General features: G+C 38.9%; 1 protein-coding gene across 2 annotated transcripts in view; it reads right to left on the bottom strand.

The window, feature by feature from the left end:
- eci2 (enoyl-CoA delta isomerase 2) overlaps positions 1–24,178 on the bottom strand; it is a 158,389-nt gene that overhangs the window by 35,439 nt on the left and 98,772 nt on the right. For both annotated transcript variants that reach the window (XM_048555279.2, XM_048555269.2), the window contains exons 3-4: positions 21,628–21,726; positions 14,184–14,372 (exon numbers count right to left, since the gene is read on the bottom strand). In XM_048555279.2, coding sequence (XP_048411236.1) covers positions 14,184–14,372; positions 21,628–21,726 — 288 coding nt within the window. The remainder of the gene's footprint in view (positions 1–14,183; positions 14,373–21,627; positions 21,727–24,178) is intronic.

Raw genomic sequence — 24,178 nt, 5'->3', positions numbered from 1 at the left:
ACTCAGCGGGTTTGGCAGCATCAGTGGAGAGAGAAACAGGGATAACCTTTCAAGTTCAATGACAGGTTTGGAACTACTATAGTCCTTCAATTCTTGTCTTTTGGGCATCCTTAATTTTAAACGCTACATCACTGGTAGCCATGCTATCCTCAGCCAAGAATACTAACTGTGACATTCCCTCCCTAAAACATTCTGCTCTATCTATTTTACTTTCCTCCTTCACAGATTCCCTAAAATATACCTCTTTGAACAAGATTTTAGACCATCTTCACTAATTTCTATTTCATTCATCAGGTTTTTTTAATAATACTTCAATAAACTTATTTGTGATATTTTGTTATGTTAAATAAAGGCTTAATATGAATACAAATTACTGTTGTTTGCTCTCATATCATTCAACAAAACTAAGGTAACAACACATTTCCTGGCACCAGGGCTGCCTCTGACACACCCACGAACAGAATGGGATCAGACAAAACCTGGCTGCATTCTTGTTTGAGAAAGACAATGTCTGAACACTGGTTTTTAAAGATCTAAGAAAAAGACAGTTGTAGTGCTGATTGAAAATGGACTAATATACTACTCCATTTGCACAATAAAATCACAGATTCTTACGAAACAGATAGAGGCTATTCAGCCTAGCAGGCACATCTTGGCTCTTTTGAAGGAGTTATCCAATTAGTTTTTCTCTCTCTATAGCCCTGTGAATAATTTGCTATTAGAAACCCACTACAAAAAGAAGCATGGATAAATGAGTAGCAAATTGGCAGAAAACAGACAGTATTCATAAGTGGGCCTATATCTGATTGGCAGGATGTGACCTGTGGAGATCTGCAGGGGTCTATATTGGGACCTCAACTTTTCATAACTTACAAAAATGATTTAGATGATTGAATTTAGGTGTCATGCCTTTGCTCCATCGATGACATCAAGGCAGTCAGGAATTATGTAAAGAAGACATAAAGAAGTTACAGCCACTAATGGATAGATTGAGTGAGTGGGCAAAAATCAGTGAGATGGAGTATAATATGGGAAAATATTGGCAGAAAGAATAAACAAGCATCACACTATATAAACAGAGAATGACTGCAAAGAATGCAGAGATTTAGGTATTTTGGTACGAGTCACAAAAAATTAGTCTTGAGGTACAACTTATAATCAAGGAGGCTAATGGAATGCTATACATTATTGACAGGAATTGAACATAAAAGCAAGGATATTATGTTTCAGTTAGACAGGGCATTACTAAACCACATCTTGAAAACTCGTATCAGTGATAATGGGAACTGCAGATGCTGGAGGGTGTAGGCCCGAAATGTTAGCTTTTGTGCTCCTGAGATGCTGCTTGGCCTGCTGTGTTCATCCAGCTCCACACTTTATTATCTTGTAAGCTCGTACGGGTTTTGTCTCCCTATTTAATAGGGGATGTAAATGCTTTAATGGTATTTCACAGGACATTTACTATTATCTCCTATTAACTTTCAATTCTCACTCCATACAGGAATAACACAAATTTTACTTACACTATCTTTTATTTAAATACCTGTAGAAATTCTTGCTATCTGGTAAACTTTCCTTGAACTGATTCCGTGCAAGCTTATATGTTATTTTGTTGAACACAACAATTGTATTTTGTCATATATGTGATGACATGTAACAAATCAATGTTGACTGTCTTTAATTATCCCAAGCTAAAATGATTTAATTTCCCATCGATAGACATTTCTGCACATTGTTCCCATTGCTGATCAGTGGAGACAGTCTGCTAAAGGAAATGCACCAAAGAGCAGTGGGGTGCTTTAAGACTACAATTGAAAGAAAGTAATATTTGTTTTATCTAGTACAGACCAGATTGCACTACACTACGTAGACCAGACTGCACTACATACTGCACTACAGTAGGTGGACAATACCGCTATCAATCTGAATCAAATTATTTTATGAAAGTACATTAAATTTTAGGGCTTTTTTTAGATGTATCTCTCATGTTCTGCATTAAGGACTACTCCTAAATGTAAGCCTTCCTTCCCTACAAACCAAAAGGTGGCCTGATATACACGAGCTGATAATCCAGGAAGTATGGGGGTTGTGCCAAAAACACTGCACTTTATTTAGATTACTCTGTGGTACGAATCTTCACGCAATCTTCCAGCTTTTAGAAAATTGGTACACTGTTTAGTCCATAAATTAAAGAATATAATTAGACAGTAGCTATGCATTGACCATAGATACAACATCAATAAAAATAAAAACAGAATCCCCCTCGTCTTCACGTACCACTCCGGATTCAACGCATCATCCTCCGCCACTTCCACCACCTGCAATCTGATCCCACTATGAAGGACAACTTTCCCTCCCCACCCATATCTGCCTTCCGGAGGGACTGCGCTCTCCGTGGCTTCCTTGTTCGGTCCACACTCCCCACTAGCCACACCACCCCTTGCAATTTTCCCTGTGGCCTCCTCTACATCGGGGAAACCAAGCAGAGGCTTGGAGACCGCTTTGTGGAACACCTATGCTCAGTTCGCGACAAATGACTGTACCTCCCAGTCACAAACTACTTCAACTCCCCTTCCCACTCCTTGGATGACATGTCCGTCCTGTGCCTCCTCCAGTGCCACAACGAAACCATCCGAAGATTGCAGGAACAGCACCTCATATTTCGCTTGGGAACCCTGCAGCCCAATGGTATCACTGTGGACATCACAAGCTTCAAAATCTCCCCAACCCGACCTCATCCGAGAAACAGCCGACTTTGTCCCCACCCCCGGTCTCATCCCAAAACCAGCCCAGCTCGTCCCCGCCTCCTTGACCTGTCCTTCTATTCTCTCACCTATCTGTTCCTCTCACCTCAAACCCCAACCCCCACCTCTGACCTACCAGCCCCATCTCCGCCTCCTTAACCTGTCCATCTCCCCTTGACTGACCAACCCCCATCCTAACGCCCCACCTACACTCATCTTTAATGGCTCCATCCCTGCCTCCTCGACCTGTCCCTCTCCCTTCCACCTATCTGCTCCTTTATCCACCTTCCATCTGCCTCCCCCTTTCTCTATTTATTTCAGAATTCCCTTCCTCTCCCCCATTTCTGAAGAAGGTTCCAGACCCAAAATGTCAGCTTTCCTGCTTCTCTGATGCTGCCTGGCCTGCTGTGTTCATCAAGCTCTACACCTTGTTATCTCAGATTCTCCAGCATCGGCAGTTCCTACTATCTCTGAATCAAATTTATTTCATCAAAATATAAAATACTATAGATATGGAACAGAGTTTACAGTAATTTTTTAACCAAAAATCCGGTGTGATTGGTTACCCCAGCACTCAAGATTGGGAAATTTAAGTATGAGGTAGACCTAAAAGCACTTGCAGTTTTGCGGCATTGGGATATTATGCTCATTTGAGATTCAGTTTACCTGAATCATTCCCTACCTAAAAAATTGGCCACAATTCTAAGTCAAAATCACAAAATTGCATCTTTTTCTCAGGCACAGAAGAGGCCATAATTTGAAAAGCAAAGAGACCCTGGGCTGTAGCAGAATATAAAGACAGAACTAAGTGAGATCTTGGAGGAATTTTAAAACCAGAATGAGAATGTTAAAACTGAAGTGTCGCTGAGTCCAGATGAGTCAATGTGCACAACAGTGATGGATGAATGGAATGTGACGTGAGTTAGTATGCAGGCAATATCATTTTAGATTAATTCAAGGTTATGCAGAGGATAAGGCACGAGACCATATTGTATTTTGTGCAATCATGTGTAACTGGACAATGCAGTTAAAATTCTGATCGTACAAAGTCTTACTAGAATATTAGCAAACCTAACAACAGCTAACAATATTGATGTAGACAGTACTGGAGAAACTCAGCAGCTCTGGTAGCATCAGTGGAGGGAGAAACGGTTAATGTTTTGAGTCCAGTATAGCTCTTCTTCAGAAATGAAAGCACTGAACTACCTTTGTCTTTTGCTCTAGGCACTATAGAAACAGCAATTTTTCAGCTCTTTTCAGTTCCAAAGAAGAGTCATGATGGATTTGAAACATTAACTCTGTTTCTCTCTCTATTGATGCCATCAGGTCTGCTGAGTTTCTTCAGCTTCTGTTTTCAGTTTAATTTCCAGCATTCATAGAATTTTTCTTTGAATTCAATATATCACAAGTACAACCAAATCTGGAAGGAAGTTAACATGGTGTGATGCTGGATGAACACAGGAGGCCAAGCAGCATCAGAGGAGCAGGAAAGTTTGATGTTTTGGGTCGGGACCCTTCCCAACCCGAAACGTCAAACTTTCCTGCTCCTCTGATGCTGGTTGGCCTGCTGTGTTCATCCAGCTTCACACCGTGTTATCTCAGATTCTCAAGCATCGGCAGTTCCTCCTACTTCTGGAAGGAAGTTAGACTGGAACTACAGTCTTTGAGGTCTGGCAGAGTCACTTTAGGTATTATTTCTGATTGCAGCTTAAAGAAAAAAATGAACACTGGGCCTGAAAGAATGTCAACTTCCTGTATTAAGAAAATTGCCTTCAGGTGGTATTACACACGGATCAAAATCATTCTAGCATCACCTCATATCTTTGGTTGGCATACATTCTATTTCATTGAGAAAGCAGACAATCCTTATTCTCCTTTACTGTGCCCTTGTAGCAAGTCCAGGAACTACATGATTTAGAGAATCAAACTTCAACATATCACTTGCCAGTGATGTACTATAAGCATGTGCAACATGTGACTCAACAGTCAATGTCAATGTCTATTCTACACAGGAACTTTCCCTAACTTATCCTCATTCAACCAGACTTCACTTAAGTCTATAAATATATATTCTTCTTTTCTTCACGTGCTTCTTTGCCTCAGCTGAATGAATAAATTTCACTCTTTCACCCTTCTGTGCTGTCCAATCACAGAGGTGTTCTGGCTCAGAAGGAAACCGATGGCTCACTGTCTTTGCACCAATCTCCGAGCACGTTAACCACCTGTCAATCTCCTGCCTTTGCCACGTAATCTGCACATCATTTCTATTTAAATAATCATGCAACGTCCTCTTGAATGCTTCAACTGAAACTGCCTCAACCTCACTTGCAGGCAGTGAATTCTATATTCTAATTCACTGTGTGAGAAAAATATTTCTCACCTTGCATTTGCTTCTTTTGCAAAACGCTTAAATTGTGACCTCTGATTTTCGATCCACTTACAAGAGAATTAGCTTCTCCTTATCCACTCTGCCCAGGGCACGCATGATTTTCAAATCTTTTACCACATCTCCTCTTAGCATTCTTCTCTCCAAGGAAAACATACCTAAATTCTCCAATCTTTTCTTATAACTGAAGTGTTTCATTCCAGGAACCTTTCTTGAAAACCTCTCCAATGTATTCACATTCTTCTGATAGTGTGGCACCCAGACTGCATAATACTTTAGCTGAGGTCTAACTATTACCTTAGGTTCATCAAAACCACTCTGCTCTTGTGCTCTATTCCCCTATTTATGAAGCTTAGAATTACTCTATACTGTATTAAAACTTACTCCACCTTTCATGACTAATGTATGCATATACTCAGGTCTCTTTGCTTCTGCACGAAGTTTGGTTGGCTCTTGGGGCACAAACCTATATACTCAAACACAAGTATGCATCCCTTGTCCATACCCATCTTTATACTTTATGGCAATAAAGTTCTAAAACTTAGAGAAGCAATAATCCACAAATGCTCAATCTTGCACAATCTCTTCAGCACACACTCTCCTGGGTACATATGTCAATGTGAACAGGTGGAATAATGTACTCATTCCACACTACAGAACCTAAGCCCAATGAAGATAAATATATGCCTGACCTTCGACATGCAATCATCACTTGTATTTCAACACAGTTATTCGGAAATCTTAAGGTGCGCATTCCGAAATTCCTTTAGGGATCTCAGAGATCCTGATTACAGATCAAATGGTTACAACTTGCCAAAATTAAAGGATAATTGAGCCTTCCAAACTTTCAAAGGGCACATAACTGGTAGGTGTTATCATCAGATCATGGCTTTTTTGAAAATCTACGTCATTTACGCTAAATAATTGCTTCCTATTTCATTGTAGACATGCTCTTCCCAGCTCCCAACAGCTTCCACATGAATGCAAAAAAGGGGAAAGCCGTTCAGTACCACAATCTCCCAAACCTAAATGGGAGGTTTGAGGTGGAATTAAGACAGCAATTTCACATGATATGTTTTTTTTGAGAAATGGCCAGCAAATTCCAGAAACTTTAATGAGCCCTTCAATTCTAATCTCTCCAGCGTTTTGCTGCATGCCAAACAAAGAAAATAGGCTCTCAGAATTATGCCTCTATAGGTTAAAATTCCATAGGTACTGCTCATCTGCCTCATGGCCATGATATTCCTGTATCTGGGTTATGTTCACTATCATTGTGTCTTTTTGATGGATAGTGGGAGAGCACAACACCTAAGCAAAATATCTACTTTCAATGCATACAAAACAAAAGGAATTAATCTAGCCTCTGATAAATAATAGATAAACTTTCTACTTCCATTTTAGAATAAAAATGAAATATTATGTGAAATTAAATCTGAATTAATTCATTTATCAGTGAACAATTTAAACCATACATCAGAAATGTCAGTTCAGTTTTTAACCAATGAGATTGCATGTTCAAGAAATTACCTGGTAAACTCAAATCTCTGGCTACTATTATTTATAAACTCAACCCATTGAAAACATGTGTTTTCAAAGATAGATCACATGCTTTTCCCTTGAAAAATGTATATTAAGAAAAGGTGTTGCAAAGATTGGATTTTTCAAACAGACACAAAGACCTTAGGGATTTATTCTGTCCATTCTTTCAGCAAGCATCTTTAGAAATAAGTTTTTCATGTTACTGTTTGTACACAGAGGAACAAAAGAAAAATTCTTGTGAAATTTATAATGTTTAAGATGCATACTCAGGTTATTAATTCGCCTTATTTGATTTGTAATATGAATTAAGAGGATTTCACACTCCCTGCCAGTGGGGTTGAAGGTCAGTTAGGAGGGGAGAGGAAGTGATCACATAACATCCAGCAGATTGCTTTCCGACCTTACATTTGATCTCTCTCAAAATTTACAGGAGACTGGATAGACATCCAGTGATCCATCTGCCCTTATGCTTAAAGATGGTGTTAAGTGACCATTATTTTACCAAGAGGAGGCCCACATTTTCTGCTCGCCCCAGCAGCTTTAGACAAGTAGGGCACATTTTCTTTATCTTTTTCCATGTGGCCTGCTGAACCTGGCCCTTATGCTTCCCCAACCATTGTCACAACACCCAAACTTAGGCCAGATATCAGTCTGGTCATCTCCTTAAAGCTGGGACTGATTATAGTCCCAACACTGGCTGCTAGCCATCTGACAGAATCTTAAGGTGGGACTTCTTACGAAAGGAGGAAAGAAGACTCACCTTGAAGCAAGTAATTCTTCCAGCATTAAATTTGCGCAAGGCAGAAGTCGGGAATGTTGGCAGGCTCCCCCATCTGAGTTTTTAGCCAGTAAACACAGTGTCCTGTAAAATCCAGTTCAGGGCATATATGGTTTCATATTATGCCTGACCAAAATACACAGCAATCATAGAAGAGCAAATATGCTATTACTTTATCATGTGGCTGGTGGGTTTCTTTCTCTTTAGTAATATTTCAAAATCAATAAGCAAGAGAGAGAAAGCTATCAATGAGAAATCAGGTTTTAAACAAAGTAAGAATCTGATACGAATCCGCTATGAAATCCCTCAAAGTATTTTTCAGTGTTTTGAATTGGTATCCTGAAGTATCAGTAATCCTGGACTAACAAATAAGATTTCTAAAGTGAATCCACTAGACTAATCTTTCTAAAGCTACCACAAATCTTATCTCTAAGTGCAGTTCTGCTGTTTCCTAATTACTCCTTTTCCTTTTATGAAGTTCCTTTAGAGACATTACTTATTAAATCCAAATTATTTCCACACTTGCAAGTGGTGCACTGATTGGTCTGGAGATTATAAGAGCTTAACCATGCTCATCTCTTGAATTTAAGCAAAAGGGGCCCACCTACCATGAACCAGTTAATGGTTGGGCGGAGGGTGGGATGGTGCTGGCACGGAAATGCTAGAGGGAGTGGGGTGGTGTTAGCATGTAAATAAGAGTGCTGACGTTCCCATTGCTTATTGCCTGCTGCTGATACATCTGAACTCTACACAGGGTAGGGAAAGCATTAAGTGGTCTGCCTGACCTCAGAAAATGGTTAATTCATGCCAACACCCTAGTGCTGACGGTATTTTACCTGTGGTGGGGGATGTGGGTTGGGGGTGGTGGTGTCCACACCATGTAGAAAGCTTGTAAGCTTTAGCTGTGTGCTGGGGTGTTGGGCATATTGGAGAAGGGAGCCTTTTTACTACCCTTCCTCCCAACAACACTCCAACCTGGCCCCTTGAACCTGCATCTGTCCTGGCAACAACCCCCACCAATGATTCGAAACAATTTGCTGCATTAAAAAAATAGTGTCTGCTTATTTTCCCTCGTAGTTATTCTTGCTAATTTTCATAAATCTATTCTCTTGTTTCTTCATCTAGACAACTTTCTGACCCTTCACTCAATCATTTCACAACTCGATGTTTTCCTTATAGATGTCCTGAATAACTGACCCTTTATCCTAAGACTTATCCTCTCGTGGACCAACCTCAGTGATGAGCACCTCAGACTCTTGAATGTTTAGATGAGAATGAGATCACATTTCATTCCTCTTAACACCACAGAGTATGTGTGCAATTTATCTCTCTTCTTAGGTCGAACTTCTCAACTCAGGGACCAATTTAACTAACCTTTGCCATTCTATCTCCCAAGCAAGTCCATCAAAGCAAGTAAATCCTCATGAAATCCCAAGGCCAAAACTACACATAATACTCCAGGTGTGGTCTCAAAAAATTCTTGTACAATTGGAGCAAGTCTTCTTTAGTCTGTATTCTAATCCCTTTGCTAATATGCATTTGCCTTTCCATCTGATTACTGTAACTGTATGAAAACATTATGCTCATTGCACAAGTACATCAAAATATTTCTGAATATCAACATTCACAAGTTCCATTCTTTGAATAAGTATTCTATGGCAGTGGCTACTGATTGGACTATATTCAGCCTTCAATGGTAATTAATAATATGCAAAGATAAGTGGGGTTAGGGACATTGCCAGCAACTGGCTGACAAGCCCCACAAAGCAGGTTGGAGGGCTGGGTAGATAAGGCCTATGGGGAAACCTTGAGATGTGAAAACCTCAGATGATGGTACAGTAGGCTGCTCCAAGCAGAGCTCCTCTTTTCTGCCTGTTCTTTTTAAACTTTTTACACTTACTCAGAAAGGAATGGAGGAGGCTACTCCAAAACTGGAGCCTGTCGTAGGTAGGCGAGTCCTGGACTGGAGGCCGTCACATGGAGGCAAGTCCTAGACCGGAAGCCAGCGTGGGGGGTCAGGTCCTGGACCAGAGGCCGGTGCGAGGATGTGAGGCCTCGAGTTTTGAAGCATGGCACGGTCTGGAGACTTGGCTTGGTGCTGTCTAGAGGCTAGGTGCTGGCATGGACTGGGGTGAAAGGATTGTAAATCAAGTACTTTTTTTCCCTTTTTATTCTTATGCTTTCATTTATTATTCCACACCTTTACAAGGACAAGGTATCTTGTGCCTGAGATGACGCCATAAGCAGCAATATTGTAAACTTTTCACTGCACTCATTTGAATGCATGTGACAATAAAGCTAATTCAATTTTTGGGAATGTGCTTCCAATGGACAAAGCAGCCCAAGCAACAAAAGCTGCCAGGCAACCTACTTACTCAAGATGGGGAAAGGCCACCACTAAAGTCCCAAAACCTCCAAAAACCATTCACTGATCATTTAAGGGCCTCAACTGACCTGCAGGTTTGTGGGGCTCCTCATGTTTCTCAAATATATCGATGGCATGGGGCCCTGGAAACTGCAACTATTGCATGCCGCCCAATTTTACATAATTCTTTCTCTAATTCAACCTACCCAGGGCCATAAAATATTGTCCATTATTTCCCCTTAGTAAAGTCAAGTTTTTGTTTTTCTGTTCATTTCAAGTGCATTGTTAAGGCTACCTCAATAATAGGTTCCAGCATTTCCCTGAAGACAGAAGCAAAATACTCCAAATGCTTCAACTTTAAAATTTAAAAAGCTCTGTAAAAACTCAGATCTGGCAACATGTGTGGAAAGAAAACATAGTTAACATTTTGAGTCCACTATGAGTCTATTTCATAAGGTACCTGTTCTGATTTTCATGGTGCATTTTCTCAACATCTGTCTTGTTTGGCATTCTTGGTAAGATAGGAAGCTGGATAGTAATCAGTTGAGTTTAGCCATTATTATTGTGTTTAACAAGCATAAATTGGCAACTCACCATGATCTAGCAAGAAACTTGCCACACTGCTTGTCAAAAGCATGAAAATAGGGAATGAGATGCTCCTAGCATCAAGATTGGCCTCACCAGTCACTGCCACCAATCTCGCCTTGGCAGGCATGTTGCTCAGATTCCTATTAGATTCCATCTATTTGTGTTTTCAATTATGAAGGCAAACACAAAATATCAGTTTCACTTCCCCACAATAATTTCTTCTATTTCTGCCTCTAAGAGATCAACTTTTATTTAACTACACTCCTCTTTCATGTATATTACTCTTCTTTCATATATATTTGTAAAAGCTTTCCCAATCTATTTTATATTCATGGCTACTCTCATTCTATTTTCCTTATTGCTCACCCTTTCCTGGTTTCTAAAACACTTTTGATTCTCAGGTTTCATGTTGTTCTTTGCAAAATTAATAACCTCTTCATTTATTCCTATACTATCTTTGACTTTATTCATAAAGCATAGATCACTCTTTTCTGCAAAGGTTCAGTTTTTAACAGAATATGTTTGTCGTGAACATTCTAAATCATTTTTTTATAGATCCCCCAATGATTAGTAACCATTGTCACTTTTTAGTTAATTCATCCAACCAACTGTTAACAGTTCCAACCTCCTAAACAAAACCAAATCTGTGGATTAGTTTCAAGACTAATGTTTGGTGCTAAATTGTTACTTTTAAATTCAATAAGGGATGCAAATTGGTTAGGATTATATTTCCCAGATAAACTTTCAACATTTAACTATGAGATTACTCATTTGACCTATCTTACTGCATAACACTAGACATAAAGTAGCTTTATCACTAGTTAGTTCCATGGGAAACTATTGCACAGGGGTTCTACAAATTGATCTTCCATATTTTCCTTGCCAACTTAATTTGTCTAGCCCATGTGAGAATTAAACAGCCCCATAAACATTACATTGTTTTTACTAAATATTTTTAATTACTTAATACTGAATTGTCTTGTCCAACACTATAACAACTATTCAGGATTAGTGGGGGCTGTCACCTACCTTAGAAGTTATTAGTGTGGGATAAATCCTAATCATATTGATTCTAATTCATGATCTTGTGAACCAAGGTACTTTGTCATTGCTGTCCGTGTGCCATCCTTTTCCACATTCTGTTTCCTTAGCATATCTTAAAGCTGTAATATTCATTTCCTGATTTCTGTCACTGTAAATCATGTTCCCGTGAAGGAGCTATGATTTAAATCACTTCTCTATATGTGCTACTTGTTCATCCAAACTCAAGTGCTTTGCACATTCAGATAAGGAGTCTTTTCCCACCATCCTTTGAACAGACTTTATTCATTGAAGCACTATCACTGTTAATGTCTCTATCCTTTGCAATCCCACTCTGCTGTTGTTTTTTAACCAAATATACACATGGTTCTTTGCCTTGTGTTTTGTTTTTAGATTACTACATCACCTGACCCTATTTAGAGCGCTATCCATAGCCCTAGTTGTATAATGTGCTTGGGTATTGTTCTTAGCTTCTTTGAACCATGTGATCAATTCTCCAACCTGCATTATGAAGGCATAGCAATGAAGTAAATGAAAATTGGGTGAAAACTCTCCAATGGTTGGCAGCCTACCTCACACACAGGGATTATCTGTGGTAGTAGTCGAGGTCTAACCATCTTTAGGTGGATGAGTGCAGCTTCAAAACACATGACACTACCCTGGACAAAGTAGCTCAACCGTCATCTTAAAAATTCACTCTTTCACTAGTGGAATACTGTGGCAGCAGTAAGTACCACTTGCAAGATCCAGTATAGAACTCACCGAGACCCCTTTGAATGGACCTTCAAAATCTGCAACTTCTACTAACTAGATGAAAAAGGATGGCAAAATATATAGGAACATCACCATCTACAAGTTCCCCTTTAAGGTGTTCACCATCCTATTTCGAACAATATTGCTGTTCATTCATTGTTGTCAAAAGTTTGGAACAGCATGGAAGTGCAGCAACAGTGCAGTGGTTAAAGATAACAACTCACAGCTACCTTCACAGCAATAATTAGGGATAGGATTTTCAGAAGTAGATTAGCTGAGGTAGGGCAGAGATAAGGAGATGGAGAGGATATGGGGTTGTACATGAAGAGAAGTCTGGCTCAGCCTCAAATAGTTCAACAGAGGGCATGCCAGGCACAACACCAAGCATACTTAAAAATGAAGTATCAACATTGTCAAGCTATCAAACTCCTGATGATGTCAAGAAATGGATGGAGGCATTGCAAAGGCTGTGGACCCTGACAACCTTCTGGAAACAGTACTGAAGATTTTGCTCCAGAACTTACTGCTCCCCTAACCAAACTCGTCCAGTCCAGTTACAACACTAGCATCTGCGCGATGAAGTGAAAAATTACCTAGCAATGTCCTGTGCACTAAAAACAGGACAAATCCAATTCAGCCAATTACCACCCCAACAGTCTGCGTGCAATCAGTAAAGTAATAGAAGGCATCAGCAACAGTAGTATCAAGCAACACCCCATCAGCAATAACCTGCGCAGTGACCCCCATTTTGGATTCCAACAGGGCAACTCAGTTCCTGAGATAGTAGGAACTGCCGATGCTGGAGAATCTGAGACAACAAGGTGTGGAGCTGGATGAACACAGCTGGCCAAGCAGCATCAGAGGAGCAGGAAAGCTGGCGTTTTGGGCCTGAAGGGTCTAGGCCCGAAACGTCAGCTTTCCTGCTCCTCTGTTGCTGCTTGGCCTGCTGTGTTCATCCAGATCTACATCTTGTTAACTCAGTTCCTGACTGCATTACGCCATTGGTTCAAACATGGACAGAAGTGCTGAATTCCAGAGGTGAGGTGAAAGTGACTGCTTTTGATATCACGGCCATATTTGACTGAGCGTGGCATCAAGTAGCCCTAGCAAAACTGGAATTAATGGGTATCAGGGGGCACTAGTTGGAGTCATTCAGCCACATAGGAAGATAGTTGTGACAGTTCAAAATCAGCCATCTTGGCTTCAGAACATCTCTGCAGGTGTTTCTTAGGATAGTGTCCTAGGCCTAACTATCCTCAGTTGCTTCATCAATGGCCTCTCTCCATTATAAAGTCAGAAGTGTGAATTATTGCAATTTATTGCACAATATTCAGCACAATTTGCAACTCCTTGGACATGTCCAAATGCAAAAGATCTGAACAATATCTAAGCCATCACCTCTCCCTAATGTAACAAATTAAAGGGAGTGGAGAATTTGAAAGTGGTAGTGGTGATAGAGTTCTGTGTGTCAGCAGCCTAAATACAGAATCTGAAATTGCATGATATTGCCAAAGGGCAGAAAGAGGATAGGAAATAGGTACGGCTGCAGATAGATCTCTGGAGAATAACAGAGGTAACTGCGCAAGAAAGGGAAAAGAAATATTGAAGATGGTATTCTGGGTAAGACCGGTTGAATAGGAATGGAATCTGACAAGGGCCAATTGGCCAACAAAGGACAGGCTTTGGGGGATGGTTTAGTCAGAGGTATTTGAGAGTGCAATTAGTTAGAGGTAGGTGCGGAGGCATAGTTCAGAACAGTCACCATCATTTAGTGTGTATTTTCTGATTTTGTTCAGATCAAGTTCTGTGGCAGGATCCAAAATTGGACTGGAGTACAGACATGGAATTCTGCAAACGGTTAAATATACTGAAACTTCTAATATAAATTTCATTAATATTTACTGACTTTGTGCAATACCAGATATTAATTCATGTAAGAATGGATGAAAACAGTGATATAACATTTAGTTAATACATTGTTATTCTTACCAGTAATGAAATAGCATTTTTTTTAGCTGGTCTGTTTAGGAAAATAGTGGTGATGTTGTTTTCACTTGTGACATTTATTGTCTGGAATGATGACTTTACATCTCTTGTGGTCGTTGCTTCACTTTGGGTGGGGATTTCAGCAGAAACCAATGTTTCTACGAGGTCAACATATTTTTGTCGGGCTTCCTCCTACAAATTTCGAAAACAAAAATTAGTCAGTATTTGTCCAGAATATTATTTTCATAGAACACAGTGGTCATTGCATCTGTACCAGCTCTCCAAATGAGTGTTATGAATTAGTGCTGTTCTCCTACCTTTTCCCAATATCCTTGCACCTAGGTTTTGTTCAAATAATTATCCAATGCCCTCTTGAAAACCCGAACTTAACCTGCCTCCAACACATTTCCAAGAAATGCATCCGAGACCCAAACTATTTGTGTATGTTTTTCATCACGCATTTTCTGCTTTTGCAAATTACTTTAATTCTGTGCCTCCTTGTTCTTGATCCCTTTATGAGTGGGAACAGTTCCTCCCTATCTACTCTGTCTGGCTCCCTTGTGATTTTGAAAATTTATAACTGATCTCCCCTTAGCCTTCTTCTCTTCAAGATGAACAGTCCCAAACTCCTCTAATGTATCCTCAAAACATAATGTTTCTCATTCCTGGAACCATTCTTGTAAATCTCTTCCACACTCTCCAATGTGTTCACAACCTTCCTATCATGAGGCACTCCAAAATGAGTACAATACCCCAAGTAAGGCTTGACAAGTGTCTTAGACAAATTCTGAATCAGCTACTCTTGTACACCATGCCCCTATTACAGGATACTACATGCTTGATTAACTGCCCTGTCCAACTGTCTGCCATATTCAATGATCAATGCACATAAAAATCCAGGCTCCTCTGCCCCTGCACCTCCTTTCAATTGTGCCCCTTCTGTTATACTGTCTGTCCATATTCTTCCTATTAAAATCCATCACCTTACACTCCTCTACATTGAATCTCATTTCCACCTATCCATCCACACCATCAACTTGTCAACATCTTTTTTAAAGTTCTGCACCGTCCCCCGATAGTTTATAATGCTTCCAAATTTTTTTTATCGTCTGCAAACTTTGAAATTGTCACTTTGCACACCATTACTGAGGTCATTAATATATAAATCGGAAAAGTAAGGGTCGTAATATTTGATCTAGAACAATTATTTCTAGTTCCCCATTACTGATGAGATATGTAATGAAGTATTGGCGTTGGAAAGAAATCACAAAGTAAGAGTCATGTACAAGAAGGTTAGGTCTCTGACAGATAGAAAGAAAGGGATATCAATATATGAAAGTAAAAGATGGTAAAATATTGTTTGAAAGAGATGTATATTGACATATGCAATGATCCAAATCAAGGGATTCCTCAAGATATAGCAGGAATCAATGGACCAAGCATTATGATACCAGATGTAAAGAATGCTTTGAAATTGTTAAATATTGAAAAAGCCTCAGCCATAGATGAATGAAGGCAGTGGTGTAGTGGTAAAGGCACTGCGTTAGTAATTCAGAACCAAGAAAAGTTTTGGGGACATGGGTTTAATTCCCACTGTGGTAGATAATGAAATCAGAATTTAATTTAAAGAAAAAATCTCAAATAGAGAGCTGACCTAATTGTGGCCATGTAACCACTATCGATTGTCAGAAAAATCCAACCAGTTCAAAGATGGCCTGGAAAGAAATCAGGTGACTTCTGACCACAAGGCAATGTGCTCAACACTTAACTGCCCTCTGCATAATTAAACACTAAACAAAAGGTGACACTAAATGCTGGTCTAGTCAGTGACACCCATATGAAAAGTAACAACCAAATATCTAAAAGCCCTTAGAGAAACAGAATTTGAAGTAACTGAAATTTGTGATCAAATATATATCAAAGGATACATTCTAAGTGACAAGAGGCATTCATTGTATGTTTGTTGCCTATGAAACCTAAAACAATAGAAGAGAATAGCAATTATTTAGAACCAGAAGCTTAATGAGTCAACTCATTAAAATTATCTTGAAAATCATAGTAGAAAGAAGTAATCACACACTTGAAGCAGAAATTGGTGAAACACAGTCTGGATTTAGAGCTGAAGTTAGACATTTAACTAATGAACATTGTTTAATATATATATCTAGAAGTAATTACAAACAGTCACACCGCAGTGAACCATATGTTTGCATATGCTTCCTAGACATGGAAAGGCATTTGGTTGCATTTATCACCAAAAGCTAATAGATGTGTTGCTGAAATACAACATTAACAGTGAAGATGAGGCTTATACAGTCTTAGCCGGAACGAAATAGCAAGCATTAACCTAGAAGAGGTTCAATCGAATACATTTCAGTTGAAGAGAGGAGTACAATAAGGCTGTGCATGTCAACAAATTTATGCAATCCTTGCAAAGAACAGATGAGCAGAGAATTAGATGTGCTTCTACAGATAAAAATTGGAGGAAATAGCATTACAAACTTGCAGTTCACTGACAGCAAAGTATTACTTGCAGATTCAGAATAGGGTCTACAAAATATTATGGATCAAGTTAGGATAAAGATTATGAAGAACAAAATGACTAAAAGAATGACAGTTGGAAGGACATTGCAGACATTAAAATAAACTAGCCTGAAGATTAGAATGGATGATATCACACTGGAACAAGTAGAAAATTTTCACTATTTAGGACAAATTAGAACAGAAGATCATAGATGTGATGTCAAAGCTGAGAGTCAAGATAAATGTTTTACTTTTCTATTTGGCAAACTGTAAATAGTCCGGCGCTACAGGGTTTGGACTTTGGGCACTAACTATTAACAGTCTATTTTAAGCACTTGGATACTGGGATAGAATCTATTATAGCCAGAATTTGCAGATGATATTAACTAAAATAGGTGGGAAAATAAGTTGCAATGAAAACATCAGAAATTTACAAGTGAATATGGATAAGTTAGGTGAATGGACCAAAATTTGGTTGATGAGTTTAATGTGGATAAGTGTCAGGTTTATGAACTTTAGTCACAAGAATAAAAAAGCAAATTATTACTTAAATGGAGAGAAACTGAAAAATGCTTTGGTATAGAGGGATCCGAGTGTCCTCATGCATGAATCAGACAAAGCTGAAATGCAGGTGCACCAGGTAATAAGGAAGGCAAGTACAATTTTAGCATTTATTGCTAAAGGAAAGGAGTATAAAGGTACAGAAGTGTTGTTGCAATTGTACAAGGCATTGTTGAGACAGCATCTGGAGTACTATGTACAGTATCGGGTGCCCTCACTTGAGAAAGGCATTCAGGCAGTTCAGGAGGAGATTGACAAGGCTAATACTTTTCCAGCGACGAAAAATTTGTCTTATGAAGAGAGATCGAGTAGTTTAGGGTCTATACTCGTTAACGTTTAGGAGAATGAGAGGAGACCTAATTGAAGTATATATCATGCTGAAGGGGACTGACAAAATAGACATAGAACAAACGTTTTCCTTTGTTGGGTGATCTAGAATGAGAGATCATAGATTTGAGCTAAGCAGTGGCAGATTTCAAACAGAGATTTGGAGGAATTATTTCTCTTACAGGCTTATGAATTTGCTGAATTCATGACCCCAGATTTTGGTGGATACTGGGGCACTGAATAAATTTAAGGAAGAAATAGATTTTTAATTAGAAATGGATTAAAAGAGTTATAGGGAGTCGCAGCTGAGTGGAGTTAAGTTCAGCCATGATTGTATCAAATGGCAGAGCAGGCATTAGGGGCTGAGTTGCCTACTCCTGCTTCTAGTTCTGAGAAGTTATAACCATAGGAGTAGCCAGAAGTAGTTTTATCTGCATTAAAAATTTGTTTAAGCCAAGAAAACTCAATCCGAAACAAGATAAAAATAAAACTTGCAAGATGCTACATTCAATCCATTTTCCTGAATGTTGGAATCATATATTCATTCCAACAGAGAAGTAAGCTGTTCAGCCCAGAGTTCATGCTGGCTGCCTACAGCATTCCAATCAGCTCCATTCCCCTGCTCTGTTCCTGTACCCCTGCTAGATTATTTCCCTCCTATTTCAAGATTCTTTCATTTTGAATTCATTGATGATCTCCATTTCCACTCCCCTTGAAGGCAATGAGTTCTATGTCATCATCACTTGCTGCACATGAAGTACTTTGACACTTCCCCCTCTGTACATCACGTACATAATCTTTAGTCCATGTTCCCCTAGTTCCTAATCTAAATCTGTTGTCTTGCCTGAAAAGCACAAAGAAAGATCCAAACTTGTTTCTCTTTACAAGTACATTTTCTTGCTTATTTTGTTTTTAAATGGACATTTTGCTGGACTGACAACACTACTGCTGTTGATCACATGATGCCAGCTGACAATTTCTATACAGTTCGATCACAAGTTGCCAGAGGACAAAAGGTCTCATCAATCTCCTGCTTCATTGTCAAAACATTTCAGTCAATCAAGCCAAAACAAAGGAACCACAGATGAAATGTCAACACCAGCCACTTCTGAACAAGGAGAGAGCCAACCAAATACCTCACATCTGAGGTGTCACAAATGAACCCACAGTTACCTGCAAAAAAATACAACAAATTTTGACCAGATGCAAAGATGTTTGCCGACTTAAGTGGCACAACCAGAAGCTCCAATCATGGACTGAAAGTTGCCAATTTTTGACCCGTAGGAACCTAGACATTAAGATCTGTGGGAAAAATTTGGCATTATTGAAATATAGACCATTTGACAAATGAACAGGCATGTGAAATTGCAAGAGCAAAACTATCTCTCCAAAAAGTGATATCCAGAAAATAAAGTGTAGCATTTCATCCATTTGATGAAAATTGAAAAACTAAAACACAGTCTCTTGCAGAAGGCAAAGTGGAGTGCAGCAAAAAGAGGGATTGACCTAGCCATAGTTGAATGATAGAGATCACAAATCATTGCAGGTCAGCTACAGTCAACGTGTGAAGGTGGCTTAAGACAGAAAAGGGTTACATGCTATGACTGCAAATCCCTTGGCAGGGTTAGCTGTAAGCAGCAGAACGTTCAGATTGTGTACAAATTTTTAACAATGAAGACATGGATTTCAAAAGTGTCAAAACAATATATTCCTGCATAAATGTTATACACTGTAGCTCTCAAGTTGATTAAATCAACCAGAAACATGAATCAATATTTCTGGGCAGGAATCTCTGCAGAAACCGATTCCTTTTGTATGAAAAATAAGTTCTAACTTCTAGTTAATAGCTGAATGATGATACAAGATTCCATGTTATAAGAGTTTCAGTGTAATAAACAGACTAAAAGCACTATTTACAATTGTAGGAAACTTGTACTATACTATAGAACAAAATTTACCACTTTTACTTCTAATACAACTAAAGAAGTCAACTTCACAGATAGACTTTACACTGGTTTAAGGTGATTCTTAATTCCCAGTATTTTTTAAAAATCCATTTAAATGTTGTGGCCAGTCCCACGTTTGTTGCTCATCACTAACTGCCCAGAGGGCAGTTAAGACTCAACCACATTGTTGTGGGTCTGGAGTCACACGCAGGCAACACTCGGTAAGGACGGCAGTTATTTTCCCTAAAGGACATGAATGAATCGGATAAGTTTTTTTGACAATCGACTGCAGTTTCATGGGTCAGCATTAGATCCTTCATTCCAGATTCCAGATTCTATGGGCAAACTACCATGCTGTGATTTGAATCAGTGATAATGGGAACTGCAGATGCTGGAGAATCCAAGATAATGAAATGTGAGGCTGGATGAACACGGCAGGCCCAGCAGCATCTCAGGAGCACAAAAGCTGACGTTTCGGGCCTAGACCCTTCATCAGAGAGATGAAGGGTCTAGGCCCGAAACGTCAGCTTTTGTGCTCCTGAGATGCTGCTGGGCCTGCTGTGTTCATCCAGCCTCACATTTCATTATGCTGTGATTTGAACCCAGGTTCCCAGAATATTATACGGGTCTCTGTGTTAACAGTCTAGTGAAAATACCATCACTAGCCATCACTTCCCCTTACTTTCAAATCCTTTTCTTTCAATGCCTGTTAGCCTTTAATCTTAGAACTGTCCTTCACGGTGAAGGGTTTTTTCTTGCGATTCTGTCTCAAGCACAAGCTAGGCAGATCTTCAACCTCATTTCAAATTCTCCCAAAATTCAATTATCTTTTTAATCCTACCTATATAACTGGGCAGCGAACCATGGAGATTTTTGACCTCTAGTTGATCCTTCTCTCTTGGATCTTGGCAGAATCTGTGTCTGACTGTTGCAAAATTATCTTGGAAACCTTTCAAAACCTATTTCAATGGCAACATGAGTCATATGGTTCTTGCTTACAACCTAACATTCTCAACACCTTCTTGGGTCTTAGTAAAGATGACAGATAATCTTCAAAGTACAGGAGCTGCTGCCATTCACTTCAATTGTGAACCTTCTCAACAAAATAACTCAGGCCTCCCTTTAATCTTAAGCAGCCATATCACCACGGCCTGGTGTCAGGCAGACTTCAGAATGGGTCTTAAGTTTGCCCTATGTTAAAGGAAAAGTTCTGAAATATAACAATCTCTTAAATCTTGTATTTGTTATGGCAATAAAAATATTGTCCTGCTCCTCATTCTATGCTGATTTTTCCAGCAGGTAAGGGCAGCCATTGTTCAGAGATTCATTCACTGCCAATTCCATAACAAATTTTTCAATATCATTACTACGATGTCTTTTCTATGATGGAACAATGTAGCCATATTTAGCTAGTTACTAAGAAACTGAATTAAGCCTGGGGGTGGGGGTGGGGGGGAGGGAGGGAGGGAGGGAGAGGGAGAGAGAGAGAGAGAGAGAGAGAGGGAGAGAGAGAGAGAGAAAAAAAAAGATATAGTGCAGTTTAGCAGACATCAAAACTCTCAAGGCAGAGGAAAAGTAGAAAACAAAATGGAAAAGCTCATCAGGTCTGGCAGCATATGTGAAGAAAATTAATGTTTCGTGTCCAGTGACCCTTCCACAGAAGAAAAGTAGGCCTGAATGATTTAGAAGTTAGGAAGAGAAAAACTGCAGAAACTGAGGTCTTGGAGGTGTCAGAGAGGAAGGCATCCTACAATGCTACTGAATCAATATATTTAAGGAAAACATGCTAGAGAGTAAGTGAGTTGTATTTGTTTCGAGGTATTTAGGAATTTCATGGTTTTCTGAATTCAACATTTTATTCAACAACTTCAGATTACAAAATCTGCTCCTTTTTTGACCAATAGCTGTTGGCAATGTTTCAGCTTCTTACATACACTTCTCTCGACAAACATTTTGTTTCACTTGTCCTATTAGTATTTTATTGCTATTATCCCTTTGTTTATAATTAAATCTTTCTTGCTTTCCATGCTATCCCAGATCTTCTCTTTTGTTCTTTCTTCTTCATATGACAGAAATGAAGCATTTTTTACCTTGGGTGTTTTGCCAAGTGAATTCCAAGCCTCCCATTTTGCTTTGTTGACAAAGTCCAACATACTGGGTTTTGGTGAATCGCAAGGACCTTGGGTAGCCTATTAGATTAAAACAAACAAAATATTTATCTTTAGATATCTCAACCAATAAACTGAAAAGCATTGCCAAACTTCAAAAATTCTTCATTCAGTAACGACAGGCGTAAATTGGCAATGAAAATAAAGATGAAATGAGGATTTAAAATCTGGAACACAATGTCTGAAAAGGTTAGAGGAGGTAGATTTAAGTAATCCCTTTCAACTTAAAAATGCCTGTAGGCTGGAAAAAGGTAATGGGATAATGGATTGAATTGGACAACTTTTAAAAAAGAGCTAGTACGCTCAAGATAAGCCGAATAGCTGCTTTCTGTGCTGTATGACTTCTTAAACTGAAAATGTCTTCTATACATTATTCATGTAAATTTGCAACATTTTTCATGAGGAATGTATTAGGTAAAAATAGCAAATAATCATATGAAAATTCTGTCACAATATATATCATGACGTCACTAAGTGATCTTTCCTGTCCACATAATACATAGAAAAGGAAAGTTATGCCTACAGAAAGTCAGTTCATCTCAGCTATGAGGTTCCCAAGACTGAAAAGCAACTCACCTCACTTGCCCTCCTGCAAGGACATGAGGGGTGTACAAAAGATGCCTTCAATTTGAAATATGAAGATGACCTTACAATTAAAGTTATCTTCACCCTTCTAGCTATCCTTTTCATAGATAGTTAATAGCTGTTTTGCTATGTCGTTACCGTTACAATGTGGGAAATACATAGCAAGACTACCTCACAAACTTCAATGAAAGGAATAACAACAGATTTTTTTAATGCAAGCCAAATTTTGATATTGATAAGGAGACATTGAATTTCCCATTAATAGCTAGAGTACTGACTCCCCCAATGGTTCAATGGAAGTCATTTTCCTGGAGGGTGGATCGGGAGCAAAATCGTTACCTGTCTGCAAGCAATAGGTAGCTTGTTATCTGAACTCAAAGACAGTTTAAGACCATTGATCAGAGGTTTTCCAACTTCCCGAAGAAGGGTAATACCCAAAACATTGACTTCTCCTTTCCTCCAGATGCTGCCTGGCTTGCTGTGTTCTTCCAGCCCCCTGTTTGTCTATCTCTTTGAGCTAACAGTCTTTTTTAAATACTTGAGCAAAATTATTGTTCCCTTTAGCAAATCTCTCTGATGTTTTGCTTTCTACAAAATATTGATTTTTCTAAAATAGATGAGAAAAATAAAAACAGAAAATCAAATCCATCTTGCTATTTACATTGATTATAATTGGCGTACAGTTACATATATGCATTGCATCCTTCATGAGCTTTTGGTGTCTTCCACAATTAAATTCTATTGCTGTCCTTTGCCATATATTTCCAAGGTTAAATCTTCTACTTTCTCTTCTAGTTATCAAATCACCTTATCAAGTAGCTAAAGCCACCATACATTTAAAAAAGATTTCCTTTTGTTCATTTTTCAATTATGGTTGTCATTAGAAGGTCAACATTTGGTGAGAATCTGAAATTGTCTTGAAAACAATCTTGAACTACTGCAATATGTAGCAGGAGTTAGATAGCTAGATAACTTGCTGGGAATTTTGTTTAGAAACAAAAATCGTCACATAAGGGTGCTGCTGGTTTGGCCAACATTTATTACCCATTTATATTAACCCTGTAGAAGCACATAAACAGAGAAAATAAGAGCAAGATTAGGATCGTTGAACCCTAATGCTCCTACATTCAACATGACCATGGCTGATCCTCTAACTCAACACTATATTTCTGCTTTCTCTCCATAACCCTTGATACCTTTATCCTCTAGAGATCTTTTCCTTTTTTAGAGTTGGCCTGCACAGCCTTCTGTGGTAGAGAAGTCCACAGGTTCATCAATCTCAGTGAAGAAATTCTTCCTAATCTCAGTCTGAAATGGCCTACTGCATCTCCCAAGACTGTGACCCGTCATTTTGGACCCCCTCCAGCCATGGGAAGTATCATATTTGCATGCAGTCTGTCCGTCCCTATCAGAATTTTATACATTTCAATGGAATCCCCATTCATACTTCTAAACTCCGATGACTATAGGCCCGATTGACCTAATCAAACACAATAACCTGGCATCCCAGGAATATGACTGGTGAATCATTGGCATACTCCCGTTTTTTATTCTATAACAGATAAATGTACTTTAACAGAATTCAAGTCCTCACTTTTAAATGAAAGCTTTATTTCAGATGGTCACATTACATTAAACTCACATACACTGATTATTAGTTCCCCATATTTATTCAACAAATTCAAACCCAATCAATTCTTGATTAATATATCATCAACTGTTCCCTCATTCCATTAGGTCTCAGGCATTTGTTTAGACTATTAGATAAGAGTACCTCCTTGGCAAGTATATCTTTTCATCGATAAGAAGATAAAAGCTGCACAAAATACTCCAGATGTGGTCTCACCACGGACTGTACAGTTACATTTTGTAGTCAGGAGCTATGAAT

Source organism: Stegostoma tigrinum, chromosome 2, assembly GCF_030684315.1.
Source record: "Stegostoma tigrinum isolate sSteTig4 chromosome 2, sSteTig4.hap1, whole genome shotgun sequence".
NCBI classification, from domain to species: Eukaryota; Metazoa; Chordata; class Chondrichthyes; order Orectolobiformes; family Stegostomatidae; genus Stegostoma; species Stegostoma tigrinum.
Note: the sequence above shows the minus strand (reverse complement) of the source record. Positions and strands in the feature narration are given on the sequence as shown.